The following is a 17,576-nucleotide window of genomic DNA, read 5'->3' on the forward strand; positions in this document are numbered from 1 at the left end:
CAGTCGTGGCCATAAAGCGAAGCCACATGCAACCTCATAACGGCCGAAGTCAAACCGCCACGTAGCACGATTTAGGCGTGGTCTCTCAAAGCTTTGACCCACAACTAAAATTTCGTTAAAAACTGCAAAGCTGAGATCAACCATAATACCCACTGTCAACTAAAAGGATCTTCAAAAGCAAGTTCAAAATTTTGCCCAGCTCATCCTTACATGATCTTTCCGAGGAAACACTGTCGAAAAGATCGCTATCTCGAAGTTGAGAGTACATTGAAGCCTGCAGATGTAACTCTGCGTCTTGGTATGGAAGCCACGTGCCCGTACACTATGCTCTGCCGGTTTCTTTCCGTTAGAGTCCATGGCTTCACTATCGGCTACAAGTTGTAAAAGCAGTGTTGCAAAACTGCACCTGAAATGCACTCGCCAGACACAATTTATTCTCAATTTCCCTGATTTGCCATAACATCACATTCTGTCTTAGCATGACAGTTCACTATACATGTGAGAGGGATCTAAGCTTTTGACAAATTGAAGTAAATTTACTTTTCACAGTTGTCTGCCTTTCTTTCTACGGCAAAATCATACACAACAAAAAAGGAAGCTCTTGGTCCGAACAAATCACTCTCCAGGATCCAGCATAAACTTTCACTCTCATTGAGTCGTAGCCTGTCCTCTTATGTTCGAACCAAACAAACAGCTTTCAAAAAGCTCACAAAAAAAAAGAAAAGGATAAGCAAAATTTCCCTCTCCTTTGCGCTCAAGGATTATCCTTTCAGCCGCGCCCTGCATGGTCGCGTCCGTCTAACCTTCCCTCGCGTTGCGGAAGCGTGACGAATGAAGCCACCCCTCGCGTTTCTGTCTCTGTCTCCGTGCTCCTTCGAGCCACTGTGACAGCCTCGGTAGCGCGTGTAGTGCCGAACCCGACTACACAACAATGGTCTTCCGGCGAGGGGATTGCTTGTCCCCCCTTCCCACTTTGAGCCCGCTGCAGTGTGCCCCTTCTTACTCGTCTGTTGACACGGCAGACGCAAACGAGTTTTGCGCGCCCTTTTCAGTAGCCTGGCACCACAAACTTGCCGTGATAGCTTTCGACGTCGTTTTTTTCGCCTGGGGATCGTTCCGCTCATTTTCAGGGAATCGTGTGGTCGGGTATTTTTGCAGCGAGAGTACTTTACTTTTACTTCTCTCCCCCTTCGAGAGCTGACCGCACTTGTCTCTAGACAACACGATTTTGCTTCTTTCGCACGTCGCGGCCTTTTTGTGGGCTTACTGCCACTTTCATCTTTGGATGACAACTTCCTAGCGATTTTGGGGGGGTTGTTCTCTGACCTATCCGCACGCGTCGCACGATCAGAATTTGCTTTCTGACACGCAATGCGGTTCTTTCCTTTAGGCTTTAAACCAACCCCATCTCTCTTTACGCTAGTGACAGATAGCACTGCAAGATGAGAGCCTTTCATTTCTTTCTGCTCCGGCAGTGGTGCGCTCTTTTCTCCCAGCTGCGAGCCTCCCGCGTGCCTCTCGGGATCAACAACCATTTCTTTAGGTTCCCCGCACTCACTAAGGGCACACTTCTCTCCGGGTTGTCGCGCTATCTCGCTGGCGTCGCAGCTACGCACTACCTCTACGCAATCGACCGCGGGACGTTTCACTGCCTCTGGTTTAGGCGACTCATTCCCCTGAGTATTGTCCGCTGTCGTTTGCGCGTCTTCTTCACTGCCTTTGAGCACACCAGGCTCATCTTTGTCACACCCCTTGCGGTGGCACCGCTCTGCACTCTTTTGTGCACACTTTTTAAGGCTAGCCTCGATTTTACATTTAGAACCTGTAAATTCGGGCACGTCTACTTTTTCCTTCTCACGCCCGTGCCGCTTGGACGCCCAAACCAACTTCTCTCTCGTGGCGTCGCGCTTGTCCCACTCGGCCACGGTCTGGCATGCCTTTTCCTTAAGCTGTCGGGTCGGGTGTTCCCTTTTTTCAGCTTTACCTCTTAGCCGGTCGCCCGCTTGCACTGACCCACGTTTCATGTCAACGCGGTGACCCGGCTCGGCAACGGTTTCACGTGCCTTTTTCTTACAATCTAGTGTCAGGTTCTCCCCTTTCCCTGCACCTTCTCCCTCTATCCGAGCGTCGCCCCGATCCAGCTCGGCAACGGTCTCTCTGGCCTCTTTGGAACGTTTCTCTGGAGTTGTCGCGATTGGTTCCCACTCGGGCCAATCACGCGTCTGTTTCGTTTTTGCAGCGTTGAGATATTTACATTCCGCGACAGTCTGATGCTTTACGGGTTTTCTCTGGGCAGAAGCAGCCTCGGATCTAAATGGCTCCTTCACTCTCGCATCGGAGCGCATCCGGCCGCCTAGGTACTCTGTCCTCACTCCGAAGTGACGGAATAGAGCTGCCTTCGCTGTTTTGTAGTCATCCATCTCCTCATCGGACAGGCTCAGTACGACATAGGCAGGCCGAGTTGGTAAAAGGGACACTAGCATAGAGCTCCAAATGTCTTTGTCTAATTTCGACTTCTCACAGATGCTTTCAAAATTGTCAATAAATTTTGAAATGCTTTCGCCTCTCTTGAAAGCTCGCAGCCGAGATCGCGTCAGATCCCAGTCTCCCTTGACAAGGCTTTGGTCGACTTTTGCCATTATGCGCTTGTGCTCTGCCTGTTGAGCCTTTTTGCGCAGTTCCTGACTACCTTCTCGTGCATGTTCTTGGCACACTGATTCCTCACTCTCCGCTTTTGTCGAAGTTCTACATCCTTCATTCTTGACTGCGCCTCGTAGCATCTCAACTCTAAGCTGCAATCTTTTTAACTCCCGCTCCTGTTCCTCTATTTCCCGTTCCTGTTTCTCTATTTCCCGCTTCCGTTGCTCTGCCTTTAGCCGTTGCTCTTCGACCCTTTTCCGCTCATTTTCCTCCTTCTTTCGCTTTTCTTCTGCTTTCTTTAGCTCGGGTTTGAGGAGTTCCCAAGTAAACTCAATTGTTTCCTCGTCAGCGATTTCTAAGAGCGACTTACAAATATCGGCTTTCTCCATCTCCTCATGAACAACCGCACCTAACTCCTCGCACAGCGCTAGCAAATCCGCCTCCGGCCATGTCACGAGATCCATGCTTGCTGCTCCTAGCCCCGACTTTGCTATTCAACTGTTGTCGTGAGGTTAACACACACACGCCTCATCGAACAACTTCCCTCGATTCCCAGCAGTTCAAAGTTATTACCCAAACATTTGAAGCCTGGCAAATCTCAAGCAAAGTCCGAGCACTCACCCAAAGAAGCAGCACCACGAAGCATGGTCGATCCAACCGCTGCCAACCAGTTGTTGAAGTCGAGGGTTCAGGACAGGAGTGCCGCTGGGCGAAGAGGCTCGAAGGGTGGCGAGAGGAGAATAGGTTTATTTACATATTTTTACAGGAAGAGTGAAGAGAAGTGAGAGACTGAAGTGGGAGACCATTCTGCCGCATTCGTTGTCGACTTTTATACCCTTCTTCGTCCCCAAATTCCCTAGGTTGAGGACGCCCACGCCGGAGTGGGAGGGGCCTATAACTTTCACCTCTGCGCACAAACACAACACCGCACTTAGGGTCACGCCCCTGTCACGTGTTGATTCCGAGGGAAAGACGGCCGCCGTCGAGGCGTTGACTGCGGTAGGTGGTGGTTTCTGGCCAGCTGAAAGTCCCGCGGGTCACCGACATCTGTTGTTCCTCAGATGGCATCCGCCGCTCGAGGCCGGAACAAAGAGGTCACGAAAAGGCCGGAAAGTGGTCCTTTGTCCCCGTGCACGCTCGCAGCAATTAGGGAAGATAACGTCGGTCTCCCCGCGGCGGCGGCGGCGGCGGCGGCGGCGGCGGCGACACTTGAAGAGACTTCGGAAAGGCGGTCTGTTTTTGCTAAAACTTCAACCCCTTATTTATGGTTCTGTACTCCGACCGGGAAGGGCACGGTAAATGGAATCAGCTGTCACCTGGGTCACCTGTGTGGTCCATGACGGCAGGCTTGGGGCAACGGTCGCCGAGTAGAAAGCAGGTACTCTCAGCCACCCAGGAGACATATGTGTGCTGGCTGCTTCCGCCGCTGCTTAGCCTTCGCCGTACCTTGCTTAACGACGACCCACGTTTGGTGGTAATTTCTCCCAGATCCGCGTTCTTCGACCCTGACACCGCATCTGGCTTCCCGATGACACACGTCGGGAAGCAGTCTTTCCAGGCCCGTGTACTAGGACCTTAACAACTCCTTGAAAATTTTGACAGTTCACGAGAGCGCTCTGTTTAAACGCATCTTTCCTAACACGAAGCATTACCCGAGCCGCGATTGCTGGTAACCGAGCATAGTCGTCAACAGGAAGTAGTCATATGCATGTCTCCGTTTTCTTTTACTCTTTACATCGCACCCACCTGCCCTTATCTTCTAATTTTATTCAATATTTAATCACTAAATGAGCTGAACATCTTTTTTATCCTCCGTCAGATGCGTATTTCAATCCTCGGAGGAGCGAAAACTGAAAAGACATCCTTTGCTTGCGGCCTGCTTGCCGTGTTCCTTGATTAATTATATGTTCCTATGACCGTGTTCACCGGTAACAAAGCCATGATATCAATCTCATGAGTGCAAGCTGAAAAAAAAAAGCACGTCTTCCTGTTTTCCTGCTCGACGAGAGGTGGATAAGGCGTTTGTCTTTGCGAAAGCAAATATTGCTGACAAATTAGATCGTATTTGATGTGCTTTCGTATCATATGCTCGTCTTGATATATCTTATAACGTAGTGAACCGATAGCAAACATAAACGTAGATGCTTTTTTTGTTCCAGCATTTGGTGGTCTTTCTCTGCACTAGCATTATTATATATTGAGTGAGAGGAAAATAAGTACAGGGAAAAGCGACAGTTGTTTTCGGCAATAAGTAATGGTTATCTGTCATCTTCATGCAAAGGCAATTATTCGTTCTCACAGAAAAGTTTAAATTTTACACTTTATCAAAAACGATGAAGCATATACAACCAAAAGAAGACATCATTAAGGTATTTTACTTTTATATATGTGCTCATTTTACACAGTATCGGAAGAGAAGCGAGTTTATAAGTGTACGCTGTACCTGTACATATGTATCCCTATATTACGTGTACTTACAAAGTGACTGCGTTTGCTGCCGGATGTTCGAGCACTACTCATATACGCTACGTGCTGAACAGGTTACAAAAGTGTTCGAAGCCAACGCATGGCACGACACAATTTTTCACGTTTGAATCCATTTAGTGATGCCTAATGGGCAATTTTGTTCGTGTTTTTCTGTCCAGGAGTGTTGAAGGAAACGCGAAAACCAAGCGCCGAGTGCTAAGTGGCTAGTCTCAGTTTTTGAGCAGCTTTTTGTACTACATTGCTTGCGTCAAAAGAAGCGGTGGAGAGAAGTTCGGGAACTATCCTGCGTCTAAAGCGCATGTTGACGACAAAACAGGCGAAGGAAGTCTGATGAACGTAGATGTGAGCAAGCTTTTTTACATGACCGTAATCAACAACGCGAAAGGGGAAGCAGGAAGTGGGCCAATAGTGTACTTGCTTACACGCGTTCAACAACTCTGAAGGAGAAGCTCTGTCACGTTACGCCACAGCGTGCACACTCGTCTGACGTCAACCTCTTCCACTTGGTCGCGGCCGGTTGAAAGAGAGGCGAGCATTAATCCATCTTCGTGCGTTGACCTCGAGCGCTGGAATATGCGGGCCAAGCTTCGAGAGCGGACGTCTGCACCGGCGCATATGAAAGGCAGCCGCGGAGCGAAGAGCAGCCTAACTGCAACCAGCTGCGGATGGGCGCATGAAAAGGGGTTATTTCTCCGTCCCCCCTCGCGCTTGCCTGCCTGCACGCAGGCGTTTCTTTTTGGGGCTCATCGTCCTCGCATCTCTTCCGCCCGTGGCGCGCACGCCGCTGACGCGCGGCTCATCAGCGGCTCGTCGCTTCCTTCGCGACGCCCACGTCGCGAGTGGTGATGAAGGAAGCTCACGCGGAGACGTGAGGAGCGCACGTCACCCCGAAATGGCCCGGCGTGCCGATCGGGCCGAGCGCCGGTTCTGCCTCGTCGTCGTGGAGGGTCCCTCCGTGAAGGCTCCCCCTTCTCCCGGCGCCGGAGGAGCCGAGTGGCCGCAGAGCCCCTGGCACAAGTGTCTCTCCCACGGCTGCGAAGGAGAAGAGGCAATGGGCTTTATTGCCGCCGCAGCCGTCGAGGCTCTTGCTGCTGCCGAGCACGCTGATGTGTTCCACGCGGCGGCGGCGGCAGCGTGGGCTGCGGAAAAAGAGCGCCGCTCTCTTCTCGGTCGCCGCCATCACTCGATCCCGAGGCCAGCTCGTCATTAGGGACCCTTGCGCGCTACTAACGCCGGCCGAGGATCGCCCCCATCCGTCGCAGCGGCGGCGTGCTGCCACGCCGCGGTGCACGGCTCTCTTAAGAGAGCACGGCCGTCCATTGAGCATCGCGCAAACAAAGAACGAGCGGTCTTTTTTTACAGCCGAAGGCGGTGGGCGCTCGCGGGGGCACAGAGCGCCTTCTGCTGCTGCTGCTGCTGCCGCCCGCAGATGCACAGCGTCCTAGCAGCAACCGAGCTCTCTCGCCTGCGCTCTGCTTAACGAAGCATTCTCCGGGGAGGAAGCGGCGAGGGGGAAAGAGAACTCTGAGCTGGTGGCACGCACAATCGGCACCCTATTCCTCGGGCGCGTTTCTTCGCGCCAGCGCAAGCGGCGTCCGCAAACGAGCCTGCCGCCCTCGGACGGGGAGGAGGACCGAGCGGAGAGTTGGCGGGGGTGCGGCCTCCGCCCCGACCCTAACGACAGCGGACCAGCAGCCCGGCGCGGCGTGATGGCCCGGCGACGAGCGAGCGGTCCATCGCGTGGTCATCATCATCTCGGCGCGCGTGCGGCGAAGAGGTGCCGCGGTCTGCGAGTGCGTGTGTCTGTGTGTGTGAGCACGGAGGGGGGTGAGCGGCTGCTCTGGCGCGAAATGCAGCGCTGATGACGCGCTCCTCTGCCGGCCAGCCGGCAGCGACGCTTTCCCATTGATTTCCCGCAACACAACGGCGGATGCGGCGACTGTCCCAGGAAAACGCGCCCCATTCCGGCCCGGCATTTGAACAGCGGGTGCTGCTGAGCGCCAACTGCGCGCCATCGGTGTGACTTGGGCGCCTTGGAATGGGAAACAGAGGGGAAGAGGGGAGGAGGAGGAGAAGAGTGCGTGGTTCTGGAAGGCAGTACGCTCTCTGAAGCGTGCAAGAGCCGCGTTAGAAAGGAACGCCAGAACGGCGTACGAGTCCAGGACGCGCCATGTGCGACGCGCCGGCCCGGAGCGCGTGTGCGCGACGAGCGTTCAACCGTGGTGCGGCGGCTCCTCCTACAGGAGCCGCTATTGCCTCCTCCTCCTCTTCCTTTTCGGCGGCGAGGTCCCTCGGCGAAGAGGAACGGCAACACTCGATTTTCGGGATGCGAGCGCCGCTCTCAATTGCAGAGCCTCGCTGCCGCTGCTTTTGGGAGAAGACGGTTGAGCGCATTACTCGGCGGCGTCGGCGACGACGTCGATTGCAGTTTTGGCGAGGAAGAAGGAGCGCGTCTGTGCTCGCTCCAGCACGTCCCTGCCAGCCTCTTTCTTCGATTGTGGGGCTCGTCTGAGGAGGCGGCAACGGGGGATCCTTCGACAATGGGGTTACGCGCAATCAGAGGAAGAGGCTTTCTTTCACCGGCCTCTTGTTTTGGAACTCTCTCCTTCTGTCCCTTTCTTTTCTTCGACACACTCAGGGGCGTTGTTTTCTCGCGTCCGCGAGCGTCTTGTTCGGCTCGACGCGCGAGCGCGTCCAAGCGATTCGCCAGATCGCCGTGTTGTGAGCGGCTCTGGTTTTTGCCGTTCTCTGCTACCCCCTTTTGGGAACGATGGCGAAGAGACCGGTGCGTTGTGCAAGGCAGTTCTCCCCTGTGTTCGGGCTTGGAGATGTGGGGCGTGTTTTGAGTTCCGCTTGCTTGCAGGAGAGGCTGTGATTCATTTGGCAGATTCCTCGCTACGCCGTGCACTGATTCTTTCTTCTTTTTCCAGTCTGGACGAAGTTTGTTTCCCATCTAAAACGATCGTTTTCACGTATTCCCATTGTAGAGTGACTCCGTACCCATTTGAGAAGTCAAACAGCCAGAAAGTATGTTTATGGTTTGTGAAGTTTAACGTCTAAAAGCGACTCAGGCTATGAGAAAGTATGTTTATCGAAGAACGGATATTGCGACCACGGGCAGAGAAATTACAGCAATATATATATATATATATATATATATATATATATATATATATATATATATATATATATATAAGCTCAGTACTGTGCATGAGGTACGAAGAATAGTGAAAATGCGGGAAGGGCTTTTGAATTCATGCCCATAGGATATTTAAGTCATCACGTTGTAGCATAGGGTTATAAGGCAAATAAAAATATCTACCTGCCACGTTTTGCTCGAAAAACACACCTTAAGTATTACAACAGCAGCCTTTACAAATAAAATCTGGTCGTTGTTAGAAGTGTTCGTGAATCTAGCGGTTGTTTCTGCACGTTTCTTCGTGGACCTAAAAAAAAAATGTGGCATCGCTTACCAAAGGCAAGATGGACATGTCCAAGCCCACGGTTTTGTTGAAATAAATTTAAATTCCTTTCCAGTTTTAGTTTATTTTCACGCCATGAGGTTGTTGCCACGAAACAGTAGTGATTAGGTGCGCGTAGCGAATGACAAAAGTTCATTTACATGTCACGAAGTTGACGGATGGAAATTGTAATGACTAGCTACGGATAGCGGATAACAACAAAGGCACCCTCCCGCAGTGAAATGAACGTCAATCAGGTATATGCACGGCTTGCAGATCTATTTATTTTTCGTTATTGGGCTTTTGAATCGCTGCGATCATGGGTTAAAACACGAAAACAAAAAAGAGATGAGAAGAGAAGAGTTCGTTCTCATAACCTGCCCACCCCTGCTCCGTGCCGCTCTCATTCGTTTTTGTATAATGACCCGCTGAAAAAGACCAAACGCTTTCAATTTTCGGAAGCGAACGTTCGTTGCGCCTGCTCGACAATCAGGACCGAAGAGTGCGGTTCTTTGCGGGAGTGATAGCGACCGTTCCAGCTGAAAATAATCAAGCTCACATTGTGTGAGCAGGACCGCGAAAAGACGAGCGGCATTCAGAAGAGAGAGGGATAAAAAGAGGCCCGGGCACAAGCGGTTAGGGGGGGGGGGGGGGGGAGAAAGAGAGGGAGAGAGAGTCGTCCGCATGGCAGCCGCCTTCGGTTCGCCGCAATAAAACGCCACATAACGAATCTCCTTTGTCGAGTTCGTGAATCGCGATGCTTTCGCTCGCTTCTCCCTTCTGTCTGTGATGGAGGCGGAGGTGTGCGCCCCTACACGGAGCGGCTTCCGCTGCATTGAATGTGCACTGTGTTCGTGTTTTCTTTTTTTAACTGCCGGATGTTGTTTTGTGCTCACTGCCACTGTAGCCGCATTCGGTACATCTGAAAAGAAACATGCGATAAATTCGAGTGCAAAAATGTCGGAAATGACAAAAAGGCCCGACTTTGAAAGAAAGACCTGTGGACACGACAGTCATCTGCCACTGGGCGGAAGAAAATTATCCTTAGGTGGAGTAGATTTTAATTGGGCAGTAATTACTCAAAAGCTCCCACTCATGCGAAGCCATCGCCACGAACGCTGCGCTAGAGTAAAAACGAATATTTGACGCTACCTGAAAATGCCGAATTATTGATTTAATTTCATAACGACATCAAGAAGTGATGACGTCAACTAAATAATGTGTAGAAGTGCTTTCTGGAGAGATATCGGCAGTCACCTTGTCCCTGAGTATTATGCGCAGTGGCCAACTTTGGAAGGACCGGCCGCAAGGTCGCGAGGATCCTCTCCGAACAAAAACAATACAGACACGGAACTAACAACACAAACATTGAACACACCAATATTTCGGTCCCCGAAACTGGGATTGAGGGGAATGTCACGGTAGACACCGTTGTCCGATGGTTCACGAACCGGATGGGTGGTTTGCCGGTCGAATCCTTCAGAACGCCATAATCTTGCGCGGAGGCAATATTAAGGCGCTATTGGGAGCGCTTAAAAAGTACGCGGCTCCGGCAGACAGCCTCTGTAAAGAGGAGGACAGCAGGCTCATCAGACAGACATATATCCAAGCAGGGTCATGTATCACAAAATGTGACCCGCTAGACATATGGAAGAGTCTGTTTGGTGTGGGGGCTACACCACGACGTACTATGTTACATGAGGGTGCAAAAAGAGCCCTTTATTATCCAAGATAAATAGTCCTAGTCTATAACAGTGGAGTCCCTCCCGACCGACTACGACCCGAGCGCACAGCTCATGCTGGTGACGAGGGCCAATGCGGCGGCGGAGGCCAACGGGATTCTGGACGAATACCGACCGCCGAAGCTCAATATCTAGCCGCCGCGGTGGCTCAGTCGTTGCGGTGCTCGGCTGCTGACCCGAAAGACGCAGGTTCGATCCCGGCCACGGCGGTCGCATTTCGACTGAGGTGAACTGATAGATGCCCGTGTACTGTGCGATGTCAGCGCACGTTGAAGAACCCCAAGTGGTCGAAATTATCTGGAGCCCTCCACTACTGCGTTCCTCATAACCTGAGTTGCTTTGGGACGTTAAACCCGATAGAAGCAAACCAAGCACTATATCTATCTCCTCCCCACCCCTGATTCCCTAATTCTTCCTTACTGAAATAAATGTTTTACTGTTACTACTTGGAAGCCTTATTTTGGTAAGGATGTGCGCTCGGTTCCAGTGACTGGACTGTTTGCTTCTCAATAGAATTGACGGATAACCCGCTGTGGGCCAATGGCTCTGGCGTTCGCGCGTTGGTCCCAATGTCGCGAAATTGAGTCCAGGCCGCGGCGGTAGCATTTCTATGGAGGCGAAGTGGAAAAACACCCGTGGGCGGTGTGGTGTCAGGGGGCATTAAAGACTCCGATGCAGTCTAAATTGATCCGCAGCCCTCGGCCTCCCTCATGAGTCAAAACCCGCGTGTCGCTTCGGGATTTTAAAGCCCGCATTTTACATTCAATTGGACTTGACAGAATGCCTAGGCCACGTTACACGAGTCCATATTGCTTGTTGCCCAAGAATCGACAAAAGTCATCTGCTGTGCAGCATGCGACGTCGTCTAGAGAAGCGGGCTATGTGCAGCTTAATATTTGGATGTCCGTGATGACCTCAGCAGTGATATCATACGCACAGTCATACTCAGAGTAACCTGACAGGTGCTCTAATATCTAAACCGAATGAGGCTTCGGACAGGACCCAGGAGCTACGTAATAGTGTTGTGCCGAGAACCATCCTATTCTGGAACTGCTGCTGTTTCTTGATCAAACAACATGGCGATCAAACAACATGGCGTAGTCCTCGGTAGAAGGGTTGTGATTACTGAAGGCAGGTGTGGCCAAGAAGTCTAAAACGTGTACTGGAAAGTTGAAACAAAAACTCCTCTCTGTCACGTTTGAATCAACCGAAACTCGTGGCTGGCCGTTTTGTTTGGGAACTCGTGCAAAAGCTTTCTTGCGGAGTTCGGCAGAATATTCAGGAGAAATCTTGCTCTATTCTTCGTACAAAAGTTAGCGCAAAAACACAAGACACTCACAAGAAAGGTGGACAGGACAACGCGCTACTGACAACCCCTCAATGTAATCTGGAGTGTTCAGCGCACAGGCTTTTTTTATCAGGGTTTACTTGCTTCACGTGGTTTTTTTACTGCATTTGTTAGGTTTTTATACAATATCGTTTGTTATCACCCTGTTGGATTCCATTCAGTCATGTTTCTACACCACGTGTCATGCTTTTAGTGTTCATTCGCCGCTTTTTATCGTTTTCAGCTACGTCGTGTTTTTAGTCTTTGTGTCTTACATCATTCTGACGTGTGCTGCTGCTGATAGGTGGTGTGACGGTGTGCCTATATATTACGTGTTTCTTTCCAATAAAGGATCAGTTGTCAGTAGCGCGTTGTCCTGTCCATCTTTCTTGTGAGTGTCTTGTGTTTTTCCGCTAACTTTTGTACGAAGAATAATGCACCGACTAGCCCAGCAACAAGTGTTACTTGAGAAATCTTGCTATTGCTGTCTGTCCTGTGCGAAGAAATAGTATATACAGCCGTTTGCAAAAGAGATGCTTTCGATGAAACGTTTCATTGTCACTTGAGGCTGAACCAGGGTCCTTTGAGGCACTTAGAAAAGTAGCATCCGCAACTAAATCACCCTTCACTCACAGCAGCCTTCACCTGCAGTGGCTCGACGCCGCTCCGCTTGGCACGTCCCTCCTCACCCGAGCTTTCCTCCCGTCCGCACCCGTCCAAATTGCGGGCGATCAAGGGAGAATATCTTCGTTTGGATTCCCGTTTGTATAAATATTCCGGGAAACGAGCGGGTCGGGTTCCTCGCCGCTGCCTTCTCCAGCCCCCCTTCCTCTCTCCACTCCTTTCCCCGCTGTTACGGGCGTTTTGGGCGCTGCGAACGGCTGGGTCGTCTCGCCTTCGCTCGGGGGCGCAGCGCTCGCAGCCGCGTCTACGCGAGCCGGTCTCAGCGCGATTTCCGAAAGTGGCCTCTGTACGCGCGCGATCGCGGGCATCGGGGCTGGGCTTTCTGCTTCACTAGTTGCGCTGCGATGACTGGCACCGCCACTAATGGAGCCGCGGATCGTCTAGCACGGGGGTGAAGTTAGTCAACAGAGTGACGCTTTGTGACAAGTGCTTCCCAGCGTGAGCCTTGCCAGAATTTGTGCGCTGATTTCTGTTCGTTAATGATCCTTTGCGTGGACAATGAATTACAGTGTTCTTTGTATCTCGACTCCGGAGAAGAGCTGAATTAGTCCCACCATGCTTAGAGTTTTTATTTATTTATTTATTTATTTATTTATTTATTTATTAGAAATACCTCAAGGGCCCTCGGGTGAGGGCTTTACATGAGGGGTGGGCTAGCAACCTGGTGTTAATAACAGATTTTTTCGATGGCTTTCTTGAAATGGTCCAGGTTTGTATGAAGGATGGTACTTTTATTTATTATATATACAACACATTAACACATTATTGACGCCTTGGAGCTCAGAAGACAAAGTACATGGCAAGATACTCACTTGGTGGTGATAGCTATGCAATTTACGAACCAGCTGCGTTGATGTAAATTTGATGCACTTTCTGGCTGATATTGTCCATTACTTGAAAACAGTTCTAGTTATTAATTAATGCTTATGTTTTTGCTGACGTTATAATTCTCAACACAAGCTGCCAGCGCTGTCTTGGCCACAATTGGCATGAATGCCAGCTCCTGGTAGGTGGCAAGGAAAAGAAAGAAGCTGTCACATATAGTATGAAAAATAAATTACATGGGCCAAGCCCTCCTCTTTACTTCGAGCTGATGTATAGAAGCATTTGCAGGCATGATGCAGTTGACGAGAACAGCAGCAAGATGAAAAACGAAAACTATATAGCAGGAACAACGACGGGAAGAGAATTAGTCCAAAAAATGGCCGATCACCACTATCGTTTCTGCTTACTTTTTGTAATCAGCGAACATTGGTTGCGTCGAGCTTCGTTATTTGCGTTCGAATTTCGTCTTTTTTGCATCATTGATTGAAACGCTATGTATTGGAATAGAAAGCGCAATGCCGTCTTTTAATATAAATGACGCATCAAAGCGCTTTCTGCCTCGTGTATTGACATGAACGTAACTATCACCGACGTACGCCATGCATGAGTGTACTGCCAAGTGGGCGTCTTTCCAATTTTTTTGTTATGTTTATTGTAATGACACTACATACATCAATTTCTTAGCGACGCATGTATAACGCGGATCGTGACTCTTCGTCTATTTATTTCTCAATTTTCTTTTACCTCCAGGTATCTCAGGACAGACATCGGCAGCCTTCTAGAGAAAAGCGCGGGCTGCGGCCCGGAGAAACGGCGTCATGCTCTTTGGCGCAGGTAAGGCTCATTCTGCAATACGCGCGTACTGCTGGTTGCTCGGCAGAAAAAGAAGTCGCTCAGCCAAGTAACTGTCTGGAGGTGGTAATTACTCGCGTCGGGCTGGGCCGTTCCAATTTTAAAATCGAGCTTGCTTTTCGTTAAATGACATCGTAGGAGAAATTAGGCGTTCAGCTTTGGCAGAAGATCGCGTCTCGAATGGCAGCGTATAGTGAATAGAAAGCGAGCGTTAACTCTGCCTAAGCGTGTAACAACTGGCCCAACAAGTTATTGTATTATATGTACAAAAGAAAAAGAGGCGCGCTCCATTCTGATCGTAAGCATGATTTCGTGCGTTCGAATCCCTGTGGTGGTAGGCGCATTTGGTGCAAGCAAAATTTAAAAAAATTCTGGGATTTCTGCACTTTTTAAAAAACGTCGGGCGGTTGAAGACTAACATGGGGCTTCCATTGTGGCCTGTCTCGTAACCGTTTCAGCTTCGGGCATAAAAAAAGTTGCTGATTCCTGAAGCATCGTTAGTACGTCGAGGAGCTATAGCTAACAACTCGTAACGTATTGATTATTTAGAAAAAGATGAGCTGGGCAACTACTTCAGTTAAGGTTAGAAAACATGGCTGTTATATGATTATGCCGCTGCCTCACAGTTTTTCGCGGCTTACGTGCCAAGAACCAACTTGACTTGCCAAATCCCTTTACTTTCTTCGCGGCCGCAAACTGAACTGCCTAACTACAAAGTGTCTTCCGGCTGGGGAGTGGCGAGCGGCATTAATAACTTCCCGTGACACGTCATTATCCACCAGCCGCGCACACACCATCAAATAACTGTCTCCGCTGTCCCAGCGACGCAATATCAAGGGCCAGCTCGTCCAGAGGCCAAGCTTCCGCGTCGAATCACTGAAGGCCCAATCGACTCTGCAGACGGACATGCCCTCAGGTCCCAATACGTTAGTCCCACGGAACAAACCGCCCGCTTCCTCGAAGGCCACGCCATCATACAGCCCCATTTAGGCGTAAGGTGCCCTGTCGCTGCCTCTTCCCGTTTCCTCGCTCCTCATCCCTCAGGGGGAGCGCCTTGCCTCCCTCCCCGCCAGATGAGAGGGAGCGCTGACTTCCCAGCGTCCTGTGACGGGGCGAAATGAAAAGCCGGCACACCACGGAATCGGAGTTTGATTGCCGATTACTTTGGGGATATTTTTTCCCCAGTTTCTTGTCTTTCGAAGAAAACGAATAGAACAAGACACGCGCTTTGCCGCCACTGTGTGACGCAATCAGTCTTTGGAGCGGCGCTGCAAACTCCTTCAAATCATCCTGTATTTTTTTCCATCAAGGGCGGTCACTGCCGCTTCCTCTATCGCTGCACCCCTCCCTCCCTCCTCCGGCAATTTTTTCCCGCGATGAGGAAACTGGACGCTTCGACGATGGTGGCGGCTACTGGAGGCCGGAGGGCGGGAGTGCGGGTTGGAAACGCTTGGTCCGCTGAAGGGGGCAGTTCGCTGGAGCGCCTCAGGGACGCACAAATCTCATTTCCTGTCTGGCGGCAGCGAAATTTCCGCCTTGCCCGCTGCATTCCGCTTGTTCATTGCTTTTCTGCTCATTGATCGCGCGTCCGGGGCCTGCAGACAGGACACCGGCCGCCTGCATCAGCAGCAGCAGCAACCCCGTCCTTGCCTTCTTCCCGCTATCTCCCTTTCTACCCCTACTGGACGCATCCTCATAGGACACCCTTTCATTCGAGCAGCGAAGGCTAAAAAGTTGCGAGGAAAATATGCGTGGACAAGCACGACGAAGACGAAAAGGGCGAGGAATAAAGAAAGCCTACGCAGGCAGAAGAGGCTGCACAGCGAAGAGGGATGGAGGGAAAAGAAGCTTCCGCATGCATTGTCCGCTTGCCATGTTCGCTCGTCCGTTGCCGGACATGGGAGAGACGTCGCTGCTTCCCCAGTTCCTACCATATTTCGTTGCGAGGCGTTTTTTGGGAGCTAGGCAAGCGTGTGTACGGGGAAAAGAAAAAGAAATGAAAAAGAGAGACGCCCGCGCGAATTCTCGAGGGCGCTTCTTCCCGTCGGCTTGCTCCTTCCTGAAAGCGCGAGCGCTTCGGTCGCGGTGTCAGTCGAATTCTGGCTCGCATTCGTCTCGCGGGCAATATTTTCTGACAACCGCCTTCTAGGGGCCCCGGTCGGCCGGCGTTTCTTAGCCATGCACTCATCGCTGCCGGAAACAACGCCGAAAGGGAAAAAGGGAACCGGAGGGAGGAACAGGGAAGAGAGGGAAAGCGAGAAGCACGCGGGGGTTGGGGGAGGGGAGGAAGCAGCGCCTGTTTCGGCGTCAACAAGCGAGTGGCAGTGAGCGAATGCGCGCGTCGAAATCGGTCGCTTATTTGAAAGAGCCGGGCGCCGCTTCGCCGTCGCACCCTCTCCATCCGGCTGTCCGCTGAAGCGTTCGCCCAGAAGTTGCGCGGGAAGTGCGGGAGAAAGAAGAGAGATGTGGCGGAGGTCCAGCTCCTTTCAATGAGCATGTTTTTTCGTGAATCGCGATCCAGCTTTGTAGCCTGCCTCCGCTCTATGCTTTGTTTCTTTTTTCGAGTTGTTGCTGTTGTCTCCTTCAGCGATGCCGTCAGTACTTGTCAGGAGAAAATCTCCTCGCCGCCGCTGCCGCAGTTGTCGGAAACGCGGCACTGAGGATAGAGCTCCGACACGCCAAGACCCCCCCCCCCTTGTTTTCGCCTCCTTGTTCTTCAATGCTTAATGGCGGGCACATCTCTTTCTCTCTCTCTCAGCCTGCACGAAGAGAGGCTTCTGGACGTCCATTCCACTAGAACCGGGACATCTCCGAGCTGGCCGCGGCCGAAAGTGCATGCGAACCGTGAATGCGGCGTGGGAGTCCTTTTAACGCTCCCTTCTTTCTTTCTTCTTTTCTCTTCTTTTTATTTTCTTCATTGGGAGCTCTGACGTCGCCGTGGCCTCCTCCGTGGCAGCGTGTGCTCGTTCTTGTGGAAGTTAAATTAGCCCCCCACGTCGAGCTGTTCGCGGAGCGTTTGTGACAGGCCTGCTATGCTGCGCACGCGACCGAACGCCTGTCGCGACTTACGGAGAGAGAGGAGCGCTGCTTCATTGCGCTGTCTTTTCTTCATCTTGCTCGTCCAGCCGAAGAATGGTGGAGGCTAAAATTTGTGGACAGCTCGGGTTGTCAGGACTCGATCGGGAGCGTTCACGGAAACAGGGAGGGGAGAAGACAAAGGCGGTCTCCCATGAAGAAAAGCCTTTCCTCTTTTGCTTTAAAATGAGATGCGGCGTCCATGATGACGACGCGTATGCTTGCATCGAGTCAAGGGAACAGCGGCGGCATCTGTCGCGGCTGGTTACGTGCGGCAGAAGAGTGCCCTTACGGACATGAACGAGCATTGTTCCGAGTGGCGGCAGGCCGCCACTCTTATTGACAATGGTGTTTTCTCGTGTCGTACTGACTTGGGACGGTACAAGATGACAGGCTTTCTTTCATCTTTTCGTTCCTTGTGAAGAGAATAGGAGGACCGGATGTGCGCGCAGCTTGCATGGTCGGCATCAGTCTGCAAATGCA

The 17,576-nt window shown here is 51.3% G+C and overlaps 1 protein-coding gene across 4 annotated transcripts in view; it reads left to right on the forward strand.

Moving 5' to 3' along the window:
- The window catches only part of LOC149372774 (uncharacterized), a 126,709-nt gene that overhangs the window by 71,382 nt on the left and 37,751 nt on the right, over positions 1-17,576 (forward strand). For 3 of the 4 annotated variants that reach the window (XM_089587309.1, XM_089587289.1, XM_089587298.1), the window contains one exon: positions 13,917-14,000. The exons of the other annotated variant lie outside the window; for it this stretch is intronic. In XM_089587309.1, the coding sequence (XP_089443435.1) occupies positions 13,985-14,000 (16 nt within the window). In that variant the 5' untranslated portion in view covers positions 13,917-13,984. The remainder of the gene's footprint in view (positions 1-13,916; positions 14,001-17,576) is intronic. 4 annotated transcript variants of the gene reach the window in all.

Source organism: Amblyomma mixtum, chromosome 1, assembly GCF_055824585.1.
Source record: "Amblyomma mixtum isolate Tamu chromosome 1, ASM5582458v1, whole genome shotgun sequence".
NCBI lineage: Eukaryota > Metazoa > Arthropoda > Arachnida > Ixodida > Ixodidae > Amblyomma > Amblyomma mixtum.